The sequence below is a fragment of the Dreissena polymorpha genome, chromosome 14 (genome assembly GCF_020536995.1).
Source record: "Dreissena polymorpha isolate Duluth1 chromosome 14, UMN_Dpol_1.0, whole genome shotgun sequence".
In the NCBI taxonomy this organism is placed as follows: Eukaryota; Metazoa; Mollusca; class Bivalvia; order Myida; family Dreissenidae; genus Dreissena; species Dreissena polymorpha.
In genome coordinates this window covers 41,249,205-41,269,897 of record NC_068368.1, presented here as the reverse complement: position 1 = coordinate 41,269,897, position 20,693 = coordinate 41,249,205, and the positions used below count along the sequence as shown (strand labels likewise).

The 20,693-nt window shown below is 36.5% G+C and overlaps 1 protein-coding gene across 6 annotated transcripts in view; it reads right to left on the bottom strand.

Moving 5' to 3' along the window:
* The window catches only part of LOC127857151 (protein kinase C-binding protein 1-like), a 92,360-nt gene that overhangs the window by 22,545 nt on the left and 49,122 nt on the right, over positions 1-20,693 (bottom strand). For all 6 annotated transcript variants that reach the window (XM_052393541.1, XM_052393542.1, XM_052393538.1 and 3 more), the window contains exons 12-15: positions 19,235-19,350; positions 14,939-15,067; positions 9,886-11,811; positions 6,765-6,870 (exon numbers count right to left, since the gene is read on the bottom strand). In XM_052393541.1, coding sequence (XP_052249501.1) covers positions 6,765-6,870; positions 9,886-11,811; positions 14,939-15,067; positions 19,235-19,350 — 2,277 coding nt within the window. The remainder of the gene's footprint in view (positions 1-6,764; positions 6,871-9,885; positions 11,812-14,938; positions 15,068-19,234; positions 19,351-20,693) is intronic.

The window sequence follows — 20,693 nt, the reverse complement described above, 5'->3', positions numbered from 1 at the left end:
ATTTCGAGTTATGATCTGCACATTATAATAACAATGAGGGCTCTTCATACCCAATAAAACACAGAAAATAAATTCAAACAACACTTAAGAGAATGTTTTGGCACTCTGGCATGTCTGGGCTTCAGCACAATGTCCTCATTTAATTGATGCTGATTCATCCCAATATCTTAAATTTCAATTAAATTACAGTGTGCAAAAAACAAACCCAAAGGGCAATAACTGTGTACATATTAAAGAAATAGTTGTTACTTTTACTTTGCAATTCCAGGCCTTTATTCCTGTATCAATATATGAAGGTTCATTTGATTCCATTCAATATTTGTCCACATATGTTTTGCACACAGAATTATAGTATGCAATTATGATCTGCACAAACAATAAACAAAGTGCAGGGGTACTATTACTCTCGATCAAACTATAAACCAGGAGGTCACGGGTTCGATCCCCATCGTGGGAGCGTTCTTTAGATCTCCCGCAGACACCAAGTACTAGTTCTAGGCCCGTGAAACGGACTGGACAGCGTTTATATAAGCCTTAGGCTTTCGATGCAATCGAGCTAAAATAAATAGGTTTAGACTAAACTATGAAGTCTTATTAATTTCCTTTAACCCTGTACCACTTAAATACATATTTTGACGCAATTGTAGTCCCTTAGAAAATTAAATTTAATTCAAGACCATTTTTTACTAGATTAAAGTTTTTAAGGCTTCATTTCCAACTCTTTGATACTGATGAGCCGCAAAAAGCATAAAACATAAACAGACTGTGAGTTACTTGCAGGCTGTTCTGGTTTAATGCTGTTTGCACATAGCAGTTTTTACTTTGCTTCTGAGTGGGAAAGGGTTAATTTATTTATGCTTAGCACATGAGAAAATAACAAAGGGCAACAAATAAACCAGGGAGTTAGTGTCCTTAGCTACAGCATTTTCCATTTCCTCATAAAGCCATTAATAATTATATGAAGATTTGTCTGCCTACCTTAAATACTTGCAGTATCGCTCCACACAAGAAATAAACAACAAGACTATTGTCAAGCAATATAAGTCCCCTACCGGCTCCACCATTGTCAGAAATTCCAGATTTTTGTATATATATATTTGTTGCCATAGCGACCAATTTTTTTTATTTAGGAACAAAATGAGATGACGTGCATTATGTCCATATTGCCATCTATCCATTTTTCAAGTTATATGAAAAAATATCAAGAACTTTAAAAGTTATTGCAGGATCCAGAAAACCACCATTTTCAGCAGTATTTCTAGTCTATTTGTTGCTATAGCAACCAGAATTTTTGACGTCGGAACGAAATGAAATGACATGCATAATGTCCATATTGCCATCTATCCATGTTTCAAGTTTCAGGAAAAAATATTAAGAACTTTAAAAGTTATCGCAGGATCCAGAACAAGAGGGCCATGATGGCCCTGTATCGCTCCACTGCTAACAAATATTCTCTGCATGTGCAAATACTTAAATATAGGCCCTATTTAAGCACATGTACACTTGTGTGACCCCCTGGGCTTGGTCAAATTTAAACCCAGGGGCATAATTTGAGCAAACTTTGTAGAGGACTACTATATCTCACTACATGTACATACAAAATATGGTAGCCCTAGGTCCTAGAGTTAAGGACAAGAATATTTTTTAAGTTTTCACAAAATAAGCAATATATAAGCGTATATAATATTCAATTTTGTGACCCGCGGGTCAGGGTCAAATTTGACCCAAAGGGCATAATTTGAACAAACTTGGTAGAGGACTATAAGATGTTACTGCATACCAAATCTGGAAGCCATAGTCTGAATTGTTTTCGACGAGAAGATTTTTAAAGATTTCACAAAATAGGCGCTTTATAAGCGTTGATTCAATTTTGCAACCCCCCAGGGCAGGGTCAAAGTTGACCCAAGAGGCATTATTTGAAAAAATTTGGTAGAGGTTTATTAGATGTCACTACATACCAAATTTGGTAGCCCAAGGCCCAACGGTTATGGACAGAAAGATTTTTAAAGTCTTCACAAAATAGGCCCCATATAAGCGTATGTTCAGTTTTGTGACCCTTGGGGCAGGGTCAAATTTGACCCAAGGGGCATAATTTGAACAAACTTGGTAGAGAACTATTAGATGTCACTACATACCAAATTTGGTAGCCCTAGACCCAATGGTTATGGACAAGACGATTTAAAGTTTTCACAAAATAAGCCCTTTATAAGCATATATTCAATTTTGTGACCCCCGGGACAGTTTCAAATTTGACCCCAGGGGCATAATTTGAACAAACTAAAAAGAAAACTATTACATGTCACTACATACCAAATTTGGTAGCCTAATGCCATACTGTTATGGACAAGAGATTTTAAAGTTTTCACAAAATAGGCCTTATATAAGCATAATTATGTTTAATTTTGTGACCCTCGGGGCAGGGTCAAACTTGACCCCAGGGGCATAATGTGAACAAACTTGGTAGAGGACTATAAGATGTCACTACATACCAAATTTGGTAGCCCTAGACCCAATGTTTATGGACAAGACGATTTTTACAGTTTTCAAAAAATAAGACCTTTATAAGCATAATTATATTCAATTTTGTGACCCCCGGGGCAGTTTCAAATTTGACCCCAGGGGCATAATTTGAACAAACTAAGAAGAGAACTATTACATGTCACTACATACCAAATTTGGTAGCCCTCAGCCATACAATTATGGACAAGAAAATTTTAAAAGTTTTCAAAAAATAGGCCTTATATAAGCATAATTATGTTCAATTTTGTGACCCCCAGGGCAGGGTCAAACTTGACCCAAGGGGCATAATTTGAAAAAACTTGGTAGAGGACTATAAGATGTCACTACATACCAAATTTGGTAGCCCTAGGCCCAATGGTTATGGACAGGAAAAGTTTTCACAAAATAGACCCTATATAAGCATATGTTAAATTTTGTGATCCCCGGGGCAGGGTCAAATTTGACCCTAGGGGCATAATTTGAATAAATTTGGTAGAGGACCATTAGATGTCTCTACATACCAAATTTATTAGCCCTAGGCCAAATGGTTATGGACGAGAATTTTTTTAAAGTTTTCACAAAATAGGCCTTATATAAGCATATGTTCAATTTTGTGACCCCGGGGCAGGGTCAAATTTGACCCCAGGGGCATAATTTGAAGAAATTTGGTAGAGGACTTTTAGATGTCTCTACATACCAAATTTGATAGACCTAGGCCCAATGGTCATGGACAGGAAGGTTTTGAAAGTTTTCACAAAATAGGCCTTATATAAGCATATGTTCAATTTTGTTACCCCCGGGGCAGGGTCAAATTTGACCCCAGGGGCATAATTTGAAAAAATTTGGTAGAGGACTATTAGATGTCTCTACATACTAAATTTGATAGCCCTAGGCTCAATGGTTATGGACGAGAAAATTTTGAAAGTTTTCACAAAATAGGCCTTATATAAGCATATGTTCAATTTTGTGACCCCCGGGGCAGAGTTAAATTTGAACCCAGGGGCATAATTTGAAGAAATTGAGTAGAGGTCTATAAGATGTCTCTACATACCAAATTTGATAGCCCTAGGCCCAATATTTATGGACGAGAAAATTTTGAAAGTTTTTACAAAATAGGCCTTATATAAGCATATGTTCAATTGTGTGACCCCCGGGGCAGAGTCAAATTTGACCCCAGGGGCATAATTTGAAGAAATTTGGTAGAGGACTATTAGATGTCTCTACATACCAAATTTGATAGCCATAGGCCCAATGGTTATGGATGAGAAGATTTTGAAAGTTTTAACAAAATAGGCCTTATATAAGCAAATTTTCATTTTTGTGACCCCCAGGGCAGGGTCAAATTTGACCCCAGGGGCATAATTTGAACAAATTTGAAAGAGGTTCATCCCAGGAACATTCCTGAGAAATTTCATCAGAATTGGACCAGTAGTTTAGATGTTTTAAGGAAAAGGTTACGCACGCACGCAAGCACGGACGCACTCACGACGGACACAGGACCATGACATACGCCCCGCTGGCCTTTGGCCAGTGGAGCTAAAAACCACCATTTTCAGCAGTATTTCTAGTCTATTTGTTGCAATAGAAACCAGAATTTTTGACGTAGGAAGGAAATGAAATGACGTGCATAATGTCCATATTGCCATCTATCCATGTTCCAAGTTTCATGAAAAAATATTAAGAACTTTTTAAGTTATCACAGGATCCAGAAAAGTGTGACGGACGGATGGAGACAAAACCATTAGTCTCCTCCTGTGAAACCGGTAGGCGACTCATAAATAAAACTAGGTGGAGGACAATAACTCCAACATACTGATATGAGAGTCGTCATTAAAATGCTGTGCACTTCTTCTCAATGCCTTCTATATAAGTCAGGGTTCGCCAAAACCGTCGGTCCGCCGGTCCTGACCGGCAAATTTTTCCAAGTATCGACAAGTGATTTCAGATAATCGGTCCGACTGACCGACACAATCGGATGAAAAATGGTTTCAAAAAGATCACTCAAAGCGTATAATACGCTATTGGATTAATAGAAGGTAAATACTTTTTGTTCAACTTCTGTCAAAGTCCTTTTTTTCTTACCTTCATTTTGATGTTTTGATGTTTAAAGTTGGATTAGAATTGACTATCACATGCGAGTTCAAAATCAACGGTCTTTGTTAAAAAAAGCAACTGAGTGCGTCCGCCATTTTATTTGTTCCATTTAATTTCTCCACAACAAAAACCGCATGAAAACTTGTTTCAACAGGCATTTGTGAGCTTTTCTGTTAAATAGTTTCATTAGTATATTGTTCTGGGAAGGATATATTTTAATTTACACACCAACAATTTCTGAAATCAAAATTAGATTTTTCACCCGATGTACTATATTTCGGATATTTTAAAATTCGGACATAGGGATATTTATGTTTTGATTTGTTGTTGATAGTTTGTAGCAATATGTTTTGTGTTATTTCAGACAACAAGAATGGATGGTGGTAATTATCATGGGCCTTTCTATCAAGAAATAGGTGTGAAAGACATTCATTTAATTGAACCTGGAAATCAACCACCTCAGCTAAGAGAAGATATGTTAACAATAGGTGTTGTTTTAGAACTTGTGAAATCTGCTAATAAACAGAAATTGAAGTCATCCGAAGTAGTGTGAATGGGTGTATGCAATTAAGTCAAACTTGATTGGATGTCACCCTAACTTTTCAAGAACACGGATTTGTAGAGCTGTGCAGGCTAAAAAACAGTTTGACAAAAAGAAGTCTAAAAAGAATACCTTTGGTTTATATGTGGTTTATTATTAATATAATAATTGTTTAATTATATCCACTTTGGACATGTTTTTATTGTATTTTAATGTGATCAAAACTAATAAACATCAAAAAGGTACTCTCTTTTGTTGTGTTTTGCTGTTATAGTTTAGTCGGACAGTGGGACTGACAGAAACTGATTCAGACTGACAAAAATTTCAAGTCTGTCAGTCCGAATGGCTGACAGATTTTTTAAATTTTGGCGAACCCTGATAAGTAAAATTGTGTATACCTTCAATACTAAAAATGTCATGCTATGAACAAGAAAATTTAATAAAGAGTCATAACTCTTTAAATCCAAATGAGATTTATGGGTCTTGAACACTGCACCTCCTTTTAATGCCCTCTTTGCTTGAATTTAGTTTTTTATTTAATCCTTTTATGCCCCACACAAGAAAAAGACTTTAAAAATCAGCAAAGGGCAATAACTCTAAAAATATGGATAAAAGAGTTGTGGTTCTTCCACTCTGCACTTCCTAACAATGGTCATTATCAGTATACTTTAATACTAAAGGAGTTATGCTCCGCACACTAAAATTCACTTAAGGGCAATAACTCTATAAATAATAATGCCATAGTTATGGTTCTTGTACCATGCACTTTTCTTTAATGTCGTGCCATTTTATGAAGTTGTGTTACTTCCTTACTTAAGCACCACATTGGCTATAAAAAACAAGAGATGTGTTTGTCAGAAACACAATGCTCCCTATTGCGCCGCTTTGAAATAACATTTGAATATATCATTTGGCATGTTTAGAAATTATCTCCCTTTTAAAGCTTATTACTTCCCTTGGATTGTATTTTTTGCCTTTTGACCTTGAAGGATGTCATTGACCTTGACCTTTCACCACTCAAAATGTGCAGCTTCATGAGAAACACATGCATGCCAAATATCAAGTTGCTATCTTCAATATTGTAAAAGTTATCGCAAAACTTTAACCAAGGATAAAGTTTTGGGACAGAATGACAGACAGACAGGCCAAAAACAATATGCCCCCGATCATTCGATCCGGGGGCATAAAAAGCAAAAGGCAATAACTAAAAAATACTGATAAGAGAGTAATGTTTCTTGTACGTTGCATTTCCTCTCAATGTCTTCCATCGATGAGCAAAATTTCATGTAAATTTTTAATCTTCAATACTAAAGGAGCTATGCTCTGTAGAATAATGACTCAAGGGCAATAACTCTGCAAATCCTTTTGACAGTTATGGTTCTTGTAATTTTAATTTTCCTCACTGCCCTCTATCATTATTCAAATCCCCAATACTTCACGAGTTACACTCCATACAAGAAGCAGGACAGAATGACAGATAGAAGGGCAGACAGAGTGATGGACCATAGGACGTGATTACTGTATTCCCCTTGAGGGGCATTAAAATAATTCCAGTAAAGTGATTGACTAAACTCACTGATATTTTACTACATTTATGTCCTAGTCAGCATACAAAAACCACAGTTTTTACCTTCTGTGAGAATTTCTCAGCGACCTTCGCAGAGGTCATAATCTGCTTTTCCATCCCACTGGCAACCTGTGCTTCATTTACAGGGGGCCTAGGGTCAGGTATGGCTCTGTTGTAGAAATCATGTGTTGTTAAATATGTATATTACCGAGCTATATCGACAGAACCCTTGTAAATCCCTTTCGATTTGCTAGGAGGATAAAAAGTTATACCGTAATTACTCAAAGTTTTTCTACTATTAAGACATGATAAACATCAGAAATAATACATATTTTTCCTGTCCAAAAATTTTGATACACAAACAAACACCGGAAAATGATTTAGAAACAATCTGGCATTGTACGGATTGCATTGATGTTCTGATATTCTTGTGTGTAAGATCAACTGATGAAAAGCATTTGAAACACTGTTGACTTTACTTTATAATATGAAACTAAAATAAAATGTGGCAATTATCATTAAGTTGATTGTAGTTCGTCTTTTACATTTTCAAAACATTTGCAGCCTATTTTTCACACACACACGTTTTGAGCATTGTAATTTGATAAGTAAGTCTTTATATGGCATTAAATAATAAAACATTAATTTTTAAAATCAATTGTATAATAATAGTTTGGTCTTATCAACATCATACAGAAAATAACACAAAAATGAAATTGTGAACTGTTCATTTACTTTAGTACTATGATAATTTCAATTGCATAATATTAATGCCACCAGGTAAAACCATTGTCTTCAACCGGTATACATGCCAATTCATCAACATAACGCCAATGTTATGGTACACTGACTTCCAGGATTAGCCTACCAGATTTTATGGCAGTCATATACATTTTGTAGTAGTAAAAACACATGTGTGATGTGTCAAAAGATTACCGTAATTACTCTATGTTTTCGGACACTCTAAGTTTTCGGACATCCCCTTTTTAAGCAAAAATAATTATTTTTCGTGACTCTTAATTTTCGGACACACGAGTTTTCGTCCATAATTAATGTCTCTTAGTTTTCGGACATATACATTTCACTCTAATGTTAGTTTATCTTTCTAAAATAGTTTTGTTTATTTTTTTTATTTCTATTTTTCAATCTTACAAGATCATTGTGAATATACAACAAAACACACAAGTCCAGTATGCTTTCTTCCGACTTTATACAACTCATCATTTTTCATAACTATTCCTCAGTTGTTCCTTTCTTTTCTCTCTAAAAAAATATATATTAGCATATCTTGTATATCATGTCTGAACTTTATTGCTTTGTACAATCACTATGTTGTATGATCATATACATGTATACATTGTATGTATTATATTGAATAAAAAAAAAAAAAAAGTTTTCGGACAGTATATTTTACAGCGTTATTTGACCAAATTTGGGTCCTGTTTTCGATATCTAATGACACTTTGATCATGGGGTTTTACAACCAGATTAACATCATAAAACATGGCAGGTGCATGCCTGAGGGCAACGGACCATTACATATGCGTTATTGGGTAAATAACCTTGTAAACCGGTATTAAACAATGTGTTCGCCCGATAGCATAAGCTTTATGACAATTACCAGGGGTAGTGCCAATTAACAGTTCCATTATCTACCGCAATGGTACAACCCCATCTCAGTAATATAACTGTGACAAATACTAATTGCTTCGAAGTGTGATGCACCCTATTGCAAGTTTCACGAACAATGGAAGGTGTTAGACAACAAATATCGGAAATGAACAAACAAAGAATTCATAGTTTGCTTTTGTATTGCGTTAATTACAGGTTCATACTAGCGTGTATCGGTACATCACATGCTCATCTTTGAACACGTTGGTCAAAGTACAACCTTGTAGTAATTTTCTGTCACATAAATGAAGCATTTAAAATAATTTAAAATGCAGTGCAAACATATATAACTGTTATTTATACTTTGTGGCATGGAATTTTTACAAGCGCGTGCTATTACCGGTAGTCGTTGATACAATTGACGCTATTTTCGGACACTTCAATTTTCGACTCTTAGTTTTCGGACACCTGTATTTTGTGAATATTTTTCATATCTAAGTTTTCGGACACGAAAATAAATAATTATTTTTACGTGTCCGAAAACATAGAGTAATTACGGTAAAGCACAAAAGAAGAATTCTGATAAAACTCAACTGACCAAATAATTCGAGTAATGTATTATAGAGAAAAACCTGGCTGTCCAAAAAATGAGATGTGAAATTTGTTTGCTTAAAATGAGTGTCTGAAAACTTAAAGAGCATCAGTAAACTTAAGAATAATTACGTAAATTTGAGAATAGTTACAGTATCTTCAGCAAAAATCAAGCATATAATTTATCAATTATTCAAAATATGACAACTTAATACTAAAATATAATTGGCAATAAGCATTAACATAAACTTTTTTAACAAGATTTTTAAAGGGATCTTTTCACGCTTTGGTAAATTGACAAAATTGAAAAAAGTTGTTTCAGATTCGTAATTTTTCGTTTTAGTTATGATATTTGTGAGGAAACAGTAATACTGATCATTAACCATGCTCTAATATAGCCATTATATGCATCTTTTGACGATTTTAAAACCTAAAAATTATAAAGCGTTGCAACGCGAAACGATTGAATAATTTGGAGAGTTCTGTTTTTGTCGTTAAATTTTGTGCAACTACGAAGATTGCTTATATAAGGTATAAAATACGGCAAGGATGTGTACTCGGCGGAATAGCTCAGTAGGCTAGAGCGTTTTTACTTCAGGTCTCTGGCAGGACTCCAGGGGTCACTGGTTCGAAACCTGCTCCGGGCAATGTTCTTTTCCTTTTTTTAATTTTTTTCTTGATTTTTTACTGCAGCTTTTACGATCCAATGTTTACATTTATCAATATAAAGCATTTAATGAATAATTTTAAAAAATGCCAAAATCTGTGAAAAGGCCCTTTTAATGCAAAATTAATAATCATTTTGGCATTGTGAATAAAAAAATACTTAAGTATGTATTCATTGTGAAATACAAGATGATAAAAAAACAACCTAGGAGCAAAAATAAACAAAACCAATTTCTGATAATTGTGATATTAAATTGTAGCAATTTCAACAAGGTGTAAGGGAAAACTGACATACTATGAGTTTTTTTAAACATACCTTTCCGGACCGACTATTTCCAGCCCCTCACATTCCAACGTTAGAGACTGCCGTCTTACTGGAGTCATTTTCTCTGTGTTAATCACAGGTACCCCATGGCTTGCCTCTTTGCAAGGCTCTTTCCCTGCAGGCTTTTCATTACCTTTTACATCTTTATCTGTTTTGTCATTAGATATTTTCTTGTTTTCAGATGTTTTTGGCTTCTCTGATGTTTCTTTCTCAAGATCTATGACCAACCTTTCGGAATCAGAATCATCTGTTTCATTGTCTCTGACCTTTTCTGTATCAAAGATTTTAGCCATTTTTTTTAGATCAGTCTGTGGATTCCTCTCTGTTTCAGGGGTTTTCTTTTTGGTACTGTCCACTGTTTTGGCCTTTTTCACAAAATTATCATCAATTTTGCTATTTTCTGAAGCTTTGTTGGCGGAAACTTCTTTCTCTGATTTCTCAATGCTTCTCTGTCTTTTTCTAGAAACAGTATGGTCACTTGGTTCATGCTTTTCTGAAGTTGTGGGCAAAGATTTATCATTTTCTTTTGCATCTGCTTCAACAGTGAGTTCCATTTCAATGTCAACAGATTCATCTCCTTTGTGATTTGGCTTAAACATATCCACCTTTTCTGTCTCATTTTTAGTTTCACGTCCCTTATTTCCACTAAAACTGTTCTCATCTTGAGGTTTCTCAGCAACAACATCAACATCAATTTCCATACGTTTCTCTGTTGTATTGCAAATAAGTTTTGATTCATCTACCGCCTCTTCTTTATCAGAGGTCGTAATATCGTCAGTGTTTTCAGCTTTATTGTGTTCATCATCTTCTTTGCCTTCCTCATCTGACTCTTCAGTATCATCTTCTATGTAATCAGCATCATCACTCCCTGATTCAGAGTTTTCATCATCAACATGCTCTACATCTTCATTGTTCTCATCTTCAGTGTCATCTTTATCAGAATCTGTACTTATCTGTTCCACTCCAAGTTTTTCCTTGCACGTCATTATCATAGACTCCAATTTCTTTTTGTAAGTGTCCTTGGAGTGGTTATAAGGAGGGATAATACTTAAGTCTTCGCATTGGCTTTCTTGCCCATTAGATTTTTCTGCTTCGGACAAAATGTCAATATTAGATTTATCAATATTTTTCTTTGGGAAACTGCATTCATCCTGCTCTTTGTCTGATTTTGATACATTTTCCACAACACACTCTTTTTCTTGTCCAATATCAAGCCTTTTCTCCAATCCAACTTTTTCATCACTGTTTTGGTCATCATTTCCTGTCTTTTTTGAGCAATATTCTTGATTATCTTCTTTCATTTTACTAGTTTCTGAACTGTCATTTCCATCATTATCATTTTTATCAGTATCACCACCATTTTCAGCAACTTCTTTATCAATTTCAGTCAGAGCTTTGATTTTGTTGGCCAGTTTATCAACAATACTAATTTCAGGATTCTTACTTGTCACATTTTGTTCTTTGGCGTTCTTGACTTGGTGTGATCCATCCTTGTTTGAACTTTCCCTTTCTCTTTCAACATCCATGCTCTTATCTTCCAATGATTCCTTTGCTTGATCAAGTATCTCACTAGAGTCTTCAACATCAATATCTTCATCCTCTTTGTGACTATCAGACAATTTGAACCTTTTCGCTTTATCTGGACTAGCGTCCAATTTCTTCAACGTCACAATGGCACTGTATTTGTTTCGAAGCGCAGAGACAGTCTTGGACATTGCAGATGGCCTTCTAAATATCATAGGCCTCGGTTTCCCATGCAAGTAGCTTGATTGCGTACCTGTATGAATTTTCTGGGGTGATGACGATGACACAGACTTTGCAGGGCTTGTGGGGACATTCAGAGCGAAGGGCTTGTATGAATCACTCTTGTCGTAAGGGGTCCTGAAGGGGGCATACTCAAAGGAGCCAAATCTCTCCCTGTTAAGTAGAGTATATAAGATACTAATGGACATGAATATATCCTTAAATACTCTCTCCCTGTTAAATGGTGTATAATAAGATACCAATGGGCATGGATTTATCCTTGAATACTCTCTCCCTGTTCAATGGTGTATAATACGGCACCATGGAAATGAGAGCATTCTTGAAGGAGCAAAATCTCTCCCTGTTAAGTAATGTATGATAAGGTACCAATTAGCGATTTTTTTGCCCATATGGGAAAATTATCAGGCCAATCAGGAAAAACTAGCGCAAAAACCTGTATGAACAAGTTATGTGTTTGTGAAACACTATGTCCCCATATATATGACCTTTGACCTTGAACGATGAATTTGACCTTTCACCGCTCAAAATGTGCAGCTCCGTGAGATACACATGCATGCCAAATATCAAGTTGCTAGCTTCAATATTGCAAGTGTACATAAAATGAGCTATTGTGACCCATATATTTGAACTTTGACCTTGAAGGATGACCTTGACCTTTCACCACTTAAAATGTGCAGCTCCATGAGATACACATGCATGCCAAATATGTAGTTGCTATCTTCAATATTGCAAAAGTTATGGCAAATGTTAAAGTTGGGGAAAACAAACAAACCAACAAACAAACCAACAGACAGGGCAAAAACAATATGTCCCCCACTATAGTGGTGGGGGATATAAACATTTGACTAGGCAGATTGGTAAAATAAAATAAAAGCGAAAAATCTGAAATTGGAAAAAATTTGTATTGTAAAATCTTCACATCTGGAATTATGGGTCTATTTAATTGCTTGGTACTTAATTTCAAACAAAAAAACATTTGAATGCTCTTTTACAGGCCTGTTTGCTGAAATGTTCAGTTTCAGAACACAATTTGTTCACTTTCAGATAATGAGATTTTGGTACAAAATTGTTTCCTTTTTCCTTCCTTTTTGTAATTTTTTGGACTGCAATTGGGAATTTTGTATTTTTTCCTTAATTGGGAGAGTGCCTTTTATGGGCACTTTAAAAACAAGAGCTGTCAGAGGACAGGGCGCTCGACTATTTGAGTGCTTGACAGTATAACGTAAGCCATCATGGAGAAATTGTTCATATTCAATAGTTTATTAGACCGTTTTTCAAAAATAAAAAAAGGAAAAAAAACAATTATTTTTTTTGGGGGGGGGGGGGGGGGGGGAAGGGGGGGGGGGTAAGAGGGGGTTATAATGTGGGGTGGGGTCATTTATTAGACTACCTTTCAAATATAAAAAAAGGAAAAAAAAATTTTTTTTTTGGGGGGGGGGGGGGGGGGGGGTTACGGGGGGTGAGAGGGGGTTATAATGTGGGGTGTGGTCATTTGTTAGATGATCTTTAAAAAATAAAAAAAGGAAAAAAAAAATTTGGGGGGGGGGGGGGTGGGAGGTGGGTGGGGGGGCAGGGATTCTGGGTTGGGGTGTGGGGTATTGTTTGGGTGGAATCCATTGTGGTATTCAGGTAAGTGTTGTTTTGTCAAAGTATTAATAAAATCTAATCATAAATAAAGATGTTATGGCAATGTAAGCAAAACAGTGTTCGAAATTCGCACTAGCCTGATAGCCCGGGGCTAGTTGATCTCGTTTTGGGCTACTGAATTTCCCTAGGTACTAGTTTTTTTCCAACTTTGGAAAATTAAAAATACTCTGAAATATTATTTTCATCCGTCTTTTGAACCATATCTGGCGTTTATTTAGCGTCGTATCGCGTTTCCTCACCTTCCAGAACATGACGAGAGTTTGAATGATGATTTTTGTTCGACACAGTGCATGCAGATCTACCCAGGTTGTTCAATATGCGGTACTTTCCGAAGGGTTAATTGCTTTCCGAAAACCGTACAATTCAAAGATTGTTGTAGATGTCCGCCATCTTGAATTTTTTAATTATCTATTGGCGAAGTAAATCATTGCAATATCATATTTTAAAAGAATATATCAACCAAATTATATATTGATTGCGTATTTGGTAGGTCACTTTTCTAAGTATAAAAGGGGCAATAATTCTGTCAAAATGCTTGATACAGTGGTCTGCTCTTGTTTATAGGTTGGGGTCATGTTGGATAACAAGTATGCAAAATATGAAAGCAATATGTCAAGGGACATAGAAAATATTTGTGGTAGTACGCAAACTTTAACATAGATTTATCAATAATATGCATATTCTAAGAATAAAAGGGGCAATAATTATGTCAAAATGCTTGATACAGTGGTCTGCTCTTGTTTATAGGTTGGGGTCATGATGGTAAACAAGTATGCAAAATATGAAAGCAATATGTCAAGGGACATTGAAAATATTTGGGGTAGTACACAAACTTTAACATTTGCACACTAACGCCAACGCTAACGCCGGGGTGAGTAGGATAGCTCCACTATATATATTTCATATATAATAGTCAAGCTAAAAATGGAAAAAATCGCTACTTATGGATATAAAATTCATCCTTAAATACTCCTTAAATACACATTCTTCAAAACATGCTATAGCAAGAGTAATGAGATTTCAAAATTTCTAGATAATATAAGCTGTAATATATTGGCAATCATGAAATAGAAAAAACTTAAAGAAAAATAAACAAACAACACAGTTGCATGGATAAAAGAGATGTGTTTGTCAGAAACACAATGCCCCCTACTGTGCCGCTTTGAATTTTTCTATTTTTTACCTTTGACCTTGAATTATGACCTTGACCTTTCGCCACTCAAAATGTGCAGCTCCATGAGATACACATGCATGCGAAATATAAAATTGCTATCTTCAATATTGCACAAGTTATGGCCAATATGTTAAAGTTTTCGGACAGACGCACAGACTGACATACAGACAGACAGACTGACAAACAGTTCAACTGCTATATTTCACCCTACCTGGGGCATAAAAACTGATCCAGCATAATGTATTTGCAACTTAGATAATTTGAATTTAAATCATTCAACTAAATCAAGAAAACAATGAACTACCCAAAGAGCATAATGATGAAATAGTAAATTGAAACAGAACATACAACACTGGAAAAACTGAACCAGTGTATGTATTTGCTACTTATTTTATATGGATTTAAATCATTCAACCTAATTCACAAAACAATAAACAATCACAAAGAGCTAAGCTTCACCTGAGTTTCTTGACATGCAGATTTAGCTCTGAGATGGCCATATCCAGCCCCTGGTTCTTCTTGCCCTTCTGTAGGGAGGTTGGGATGTTCTTGGACAGCAGGAAACACTGAGACACAGGCACCCAGGACCTGTTAATAGAGCAGGCAGTGATTTATTTTTGCTTAAATTTATCGCCTATATTCAGCTTCTTTCTAATGGCAAAAAGTAATATTTTCTCCAAAAAATCTGACCCCCAAAAAGTGCGTAACTTCCCCAATAAACTCAACAAGAGGGCCAAGATGGCCCTAGTTCGCTCACCTGAGAGAAGTCGGTTCATTCAATCTTTACCAAATGTCAAACTTGACAAAGATATTGTCCAGACAAACATCCTGTTCAAGTTTCACCATTATTTCATCTGCGAGTCATGATCAATATACCTATGAAGTTTCATGATCCTAGGCGTAAGCATTCTTGAGATATGATCCAGAAACCATTTTTCTAAGTTGAGTCACCGTGACCTTGAAAGCCATTGTGTGAATACGTTATTTGGCACTGTGACCCTGACCTTTGACCTAGTGACCTGATAATCAATAGGGGTCATCTGCCAGTCATGATCAATATACCTATGAAGTTTCATGAACCTAGGCATAAGCGTTCTTGAGTTATCATCCACAAACCATTTTACTATTTCAAGTCACCGTGACCTAGTGACCTAAAAATCAAAAGGGGTCATCTGGTAGTCATGATCATTATACCTATGAAGTTTCATGATCCTAGGCATAAGCATTCTTGAGTTATCATCCAGAAACCATTTTACTATTTCAGGTCACTCCGACCTTGATCTTTGACCTAGTGACCTGAAAATCAATAGGGGTCATCTTCGAGTCATGATCAATGTATCTATGAAGTTTCATGATCCTAGGCCTAAGCGTTCTTGAGTTATCATCCAGAAACCATTTTACTATTTCAGGTCACACCGACCTTGACCTTTGACCTAGTGACCTGAAAATCAATAGGGGTCATCTTCGAGTCATGATCAATGTACCTATGAAGTTTCATGATCCTAGGCATAAGCGTTCCGAGTTTTCATCTGGAAACCATTCTACTATTTCGGGTCACCATGACCTTGACCTTTGACCTAGTGACCTGAAAATCAATAGGGGTCATCTACGAGTCATGATCAATGTACCTATGAAGTTTCATGATCCTAGGCCTAAGCGTTCTTGAGTTATCATCCGGAAACCATTTTACTATTTTGGGTCATCGGGACCTTGACCTTTGACCTAGTGACCTGAAAATCAATGGGGGTCATCTACGAGTTATGATCAATGTACCTATGAAGTTTCATGATCCTAGGTCTAAGCGTTCTTGAGTTATCATCCGGAAACCATTTTACTATTTCGGGTCACCATGACCTTGACCTTTGACCTAGTGAACTGAAAATCAATAGGGGTTATCTGCGAGTCATGATCAATGTAGCTATGAAGTTACATGATCCTAGGCATAAGCGTTCTTGAGTCATCATCCGGAAATCATTTTACTGCTTTGGGTCACCATGACCTTGACCTTTGACCTAGTGACCTGAAAATCAATAGGGGTCATCTGCGAGTCATGATCAATGTATCTTTGAAGTTTCATGGTCCTAGGCATAAGTGTTCTTGAGTTATCATCCGGAAACAATTTTACTATTTTGGGTCATCGTGACCTTGACCTTTGACCTAGTGACCTAAAAATCAATAGGAGTCATCTGCGAGTCATGATCACTTTACCTATGAAGTTTCATGATCCTTGGCATAAGCGCTCTTGAGTTATCATCCGGAAACCATCTGGTGGACGGACGGACCGACATGAGCAAAACAATATACCCCCTCTTCTTCGAAAGGGGGGGGGGGGGCATAATGAGAAAACTGCCCCCCTCTCAGCAGCCATGTTATTCAACTGACTGGAACCATTTTTGAACTCAACTCTCGTATCAAGGAAACAAATGTTCTGAGCAAATTTCATGAAAACTGGGCCAAAAATGTGACTTCTACTGTGTTCACATGTTTTCACTATATACATATAGAGAAAAATGCCCCGCCCACTGACAGCCATGTTTTTTCACCAATCCTGACCATTTTCAATCTCGTCCGAGATATCAATAAAACCAATGTTTTGACCAACTTTCATGATGATTAGACAAAAATTGTGACTTCTAGAGTGTTTACAAGGTTTCTCTATAGCCAAATAGGGAAAACTGCCACTATATACATATAGAGAAAAATGCCCCGCCGACTGGCGGCCATGTTTTTTCACTGATCTCGACCATTTTCGAACTCGTCCGAGACATCAATTGAACCAATGTTTTGACCAATTTTCATGATGATTGGGCAAAAATTGTATCTTCCAGAGTGTTCACAAGGTTTCTCTATAGCCAAAAAGGGAAAACATCCCCGCCCACTGGCGGCCATGTTTTTTAACGGATCGGAACCACTTTTGAACTCAACCAAGATATCATTAAGACAAACATTTTGACAAAGTTACATGAAGATTGAACATATAATGTGACTTCTACAGTGTTTACAAGGTTTTTCTTTTTTTTTACCTAGTGACCTAGTTTTTGACCCGGCACAACCCAGTTTCGAACTCGGCCGAGATTTTATTTAGGCAAAGCTTTTGACCAAGTTTCATGAAGATGGGACAAGAAATGTGGCCTCTAGAGTGTTTACGAGCAAATGTTTACGGACGGTTGGACATACGAGGGACAAAGACCGATCAGAAAAGCTCACCTGAGCAATCAGGTGAGCTAATAAAATTAGAAATGTTTTACAGTGATAATTTCAAAGGGGAGGCTGTTAAAAACAAGGGCTGTTTGTAAAACATGCATGCCCCCCATATGGGCTATAAGTTGTAGTAGCAGTCATTGTGTGAATACGTTTTTTGTCACTGTGAACAACGGCGGCGTGGTGGTGGCGGTGGGGTGGTGGTGGTTATTGATACAATGCATTACAAAAATGCAGTTAGCTTTACATTTGGTAAAATTTAAATATATTACAAGGGAGGCAAATGCTGTAACAAAAAGACATGCATAAACGGTAGTTGTTTCCCTTGTTTGAACCATGCTAATCCTTAAAATGCCTATTTCCAGTAACTGTGACCTTCACCCGTGACCTTGACCTTTGACCTAGTGACCTCAAAATCTTTAGGGGTCATCTGCGAGTCATGATCAATGTACCTATGAAGTTTCATGATCCTAGGCCCAAGCGTTCTTGAGTTATCATCTGACAACCACCTGGTGGACGGACCGACAGACCGACCGACCGACAGACCGACTGACATGAGCAAAGCAATATACCCCCTCTTCTTCGAAGGGGAGCATAATAAAGCAAATACAAAATCACTGGCATCAGATGTGATCACATTCACAACGCAACTCAACTTATTGTTTAATTTACTTTAAACCAATTAATTTTAGCTCAATTGCATCGAAAGCTGAAATTTCATTGAAACACTCTCAAGTCCATTTCCTGGGTAGAACCAGTACTTAGTGTCTTTGAGGAAGATCTAATGAAGGCTCCCACAGTGGGAATGGAACAGTTCCTCTCCCAGTCACTAGACTGTCACCATATCCATGACCCTACGGCCAACGACAATGTCTAAATGTTTTCATGTAACATTAATGTCTTAATGTCAAAAGGAAACATGGTCACCAGGACCAGGAAATGTCTGGTGTGATAATCACAAGACATCTTGGTAGCAAAATGTGCCTAGGAACCTTGTGCAGTCCCATTCAGTCACAAAAGGTAATACAAACTTGGCATGCATATGAGTCTAGTTCTACGAAAATGGTGCTTAAAGCATGAGCGTAAGGTCTTGTCATAGATAAATCTGTTCTGTTTGCACAGGCTAATTGGGGCAACACTTTCAGCTTTCATTCAATTATTTGTTCAAAGAAAGTCTGTTCTCAAGACTGATATTAAAAACTTAAGTTTATGCGGAGAGTGTCGTTCCTGATTAGACTGTAAGAATTGCACAGGCTCATCTGAGAGGACACTTTAGACACATAAATTAAGCCAAGTTTCCCCAGAACGAGGTTCATAATTGTATCTTGTTCTGAGAAAAATGGGCTTAATTCATGTGCGTAAAGTGTCGTCCCAGATTAGCCTGTGCAGTCTGCACAGGCTAATCAGGGACGACACTTTCCGAAAATCAAGTTTAGGCGGAAAATGTCGTCCCTGATTAGCCTGTGCGAACTGCACAGGCTAATCTGGGAAGACACTTTACGCACATGTATGATGCCCAGTTTTATCAGAACAAGACACAATTGAAACACAAACCTGTCATGGGCCCCAAAGAAGCGAACATCCACCTGCCCATCTGCTTCCCTTAGGGCTTTCGATGGCCAGAAAGGGTAGCCCTTTAACTTGGCCCAGACTAGGGTATGGGGAACCCTCTGAAAGTTGATACAGTGGAAGGTAATAAGCAATACATGTTGGATGGGTAGCCCTTTAACTTGGCCCAGACCAGTGTATGAGGGACCCTCTGAAAATTGATACAGTGGAAGGTAATAAGCAATACATGACAGGGCTGAAAACACATATGTTGCCAAGAATTGAAAAAAAAGGTTAAAATACAGATAATTCTGACACAGTCCATACCAATTGTTATTTCCCCTTTTTTGGAATTCCTTATTTTAGAAAATATACTTGGTTACTATGCCCCATAGTCCTCCTCGGTTATGTGATGTCAAACTTGTACACAATTTTGGTACTACATAGTCCATGCAACTGCATCCTTGAAGGGTGATAGCAGCAGGCCTTTTTCTGTCTATTTTGGGGAAAAGTACCTAGCAAAATTGGGATTTTTCGAGATATAGAGTCTAATAATCATACATCATAAGACACTTCTTTCTAAAAAAAAAAATAAAAAAAAAAAAATAAATAAATTGTTTTTTGTTTTTTTTGAGAATTGGGAAAAAATATGCATATTTGGCATTGGGAATGGGTCCGACTATCGGACCCGTGAGATAGGCAGAAAAAGGCATGAGCAGTTGATATTGAAGTGTGTTATTTTAAATTATTGACTGCAAATTGTATATGCAAGAAAACAAAGGGCAAGGTACAAGTATAAAATTTACATCCATGCATTGCCTCTTGATTGAATAACAATCCTGAAGATAATTTCCTAATTTTCCACATTAAGTATACATCAACGTTGTTATTTTTGGAGTAACATACATTGAAAAAGTTGAATTCTCTCAAGTATAAAATTGACCATAAGCATTTTTAATCTTAAAAACATGTCATCACAACAGATAGGACTGGTAAATGACAATGTTACAAACTATAGAACAGACAAGAAAGGGAGTTTTCAAATTATGACAGTATGCAAAATGGGGAATAATTGATTTCATTCAAACCTTTTTATGTAAGCTGTATTATTTCAAAAGCTGTAGGCTTGTTAATACACTTTTGAGTCTGTTTTCTGTGAAAAACCAGTGTAAATGGAAAAAACCTGAGTGCTTTTCAGACTGGGGATTAAACCAGATACCTCCTGATCGTTAGGTGGGCATGCTATCAAATATATCACAGCGAGATATTAATGGTGAAACAGCATGATTTATACATTTACGCATAAGAATCAGCATGATTGATTCGTATACGCTTGGGAATCAGCATGATTGATTAATATTTGCTTCAGAATATGATTTATTCATATATGCTTAGGAATCAGCATGATTGATTAATATACGCTTGAGCATAAGCATGATTGATTCATATATGTTTGAGAATCAGC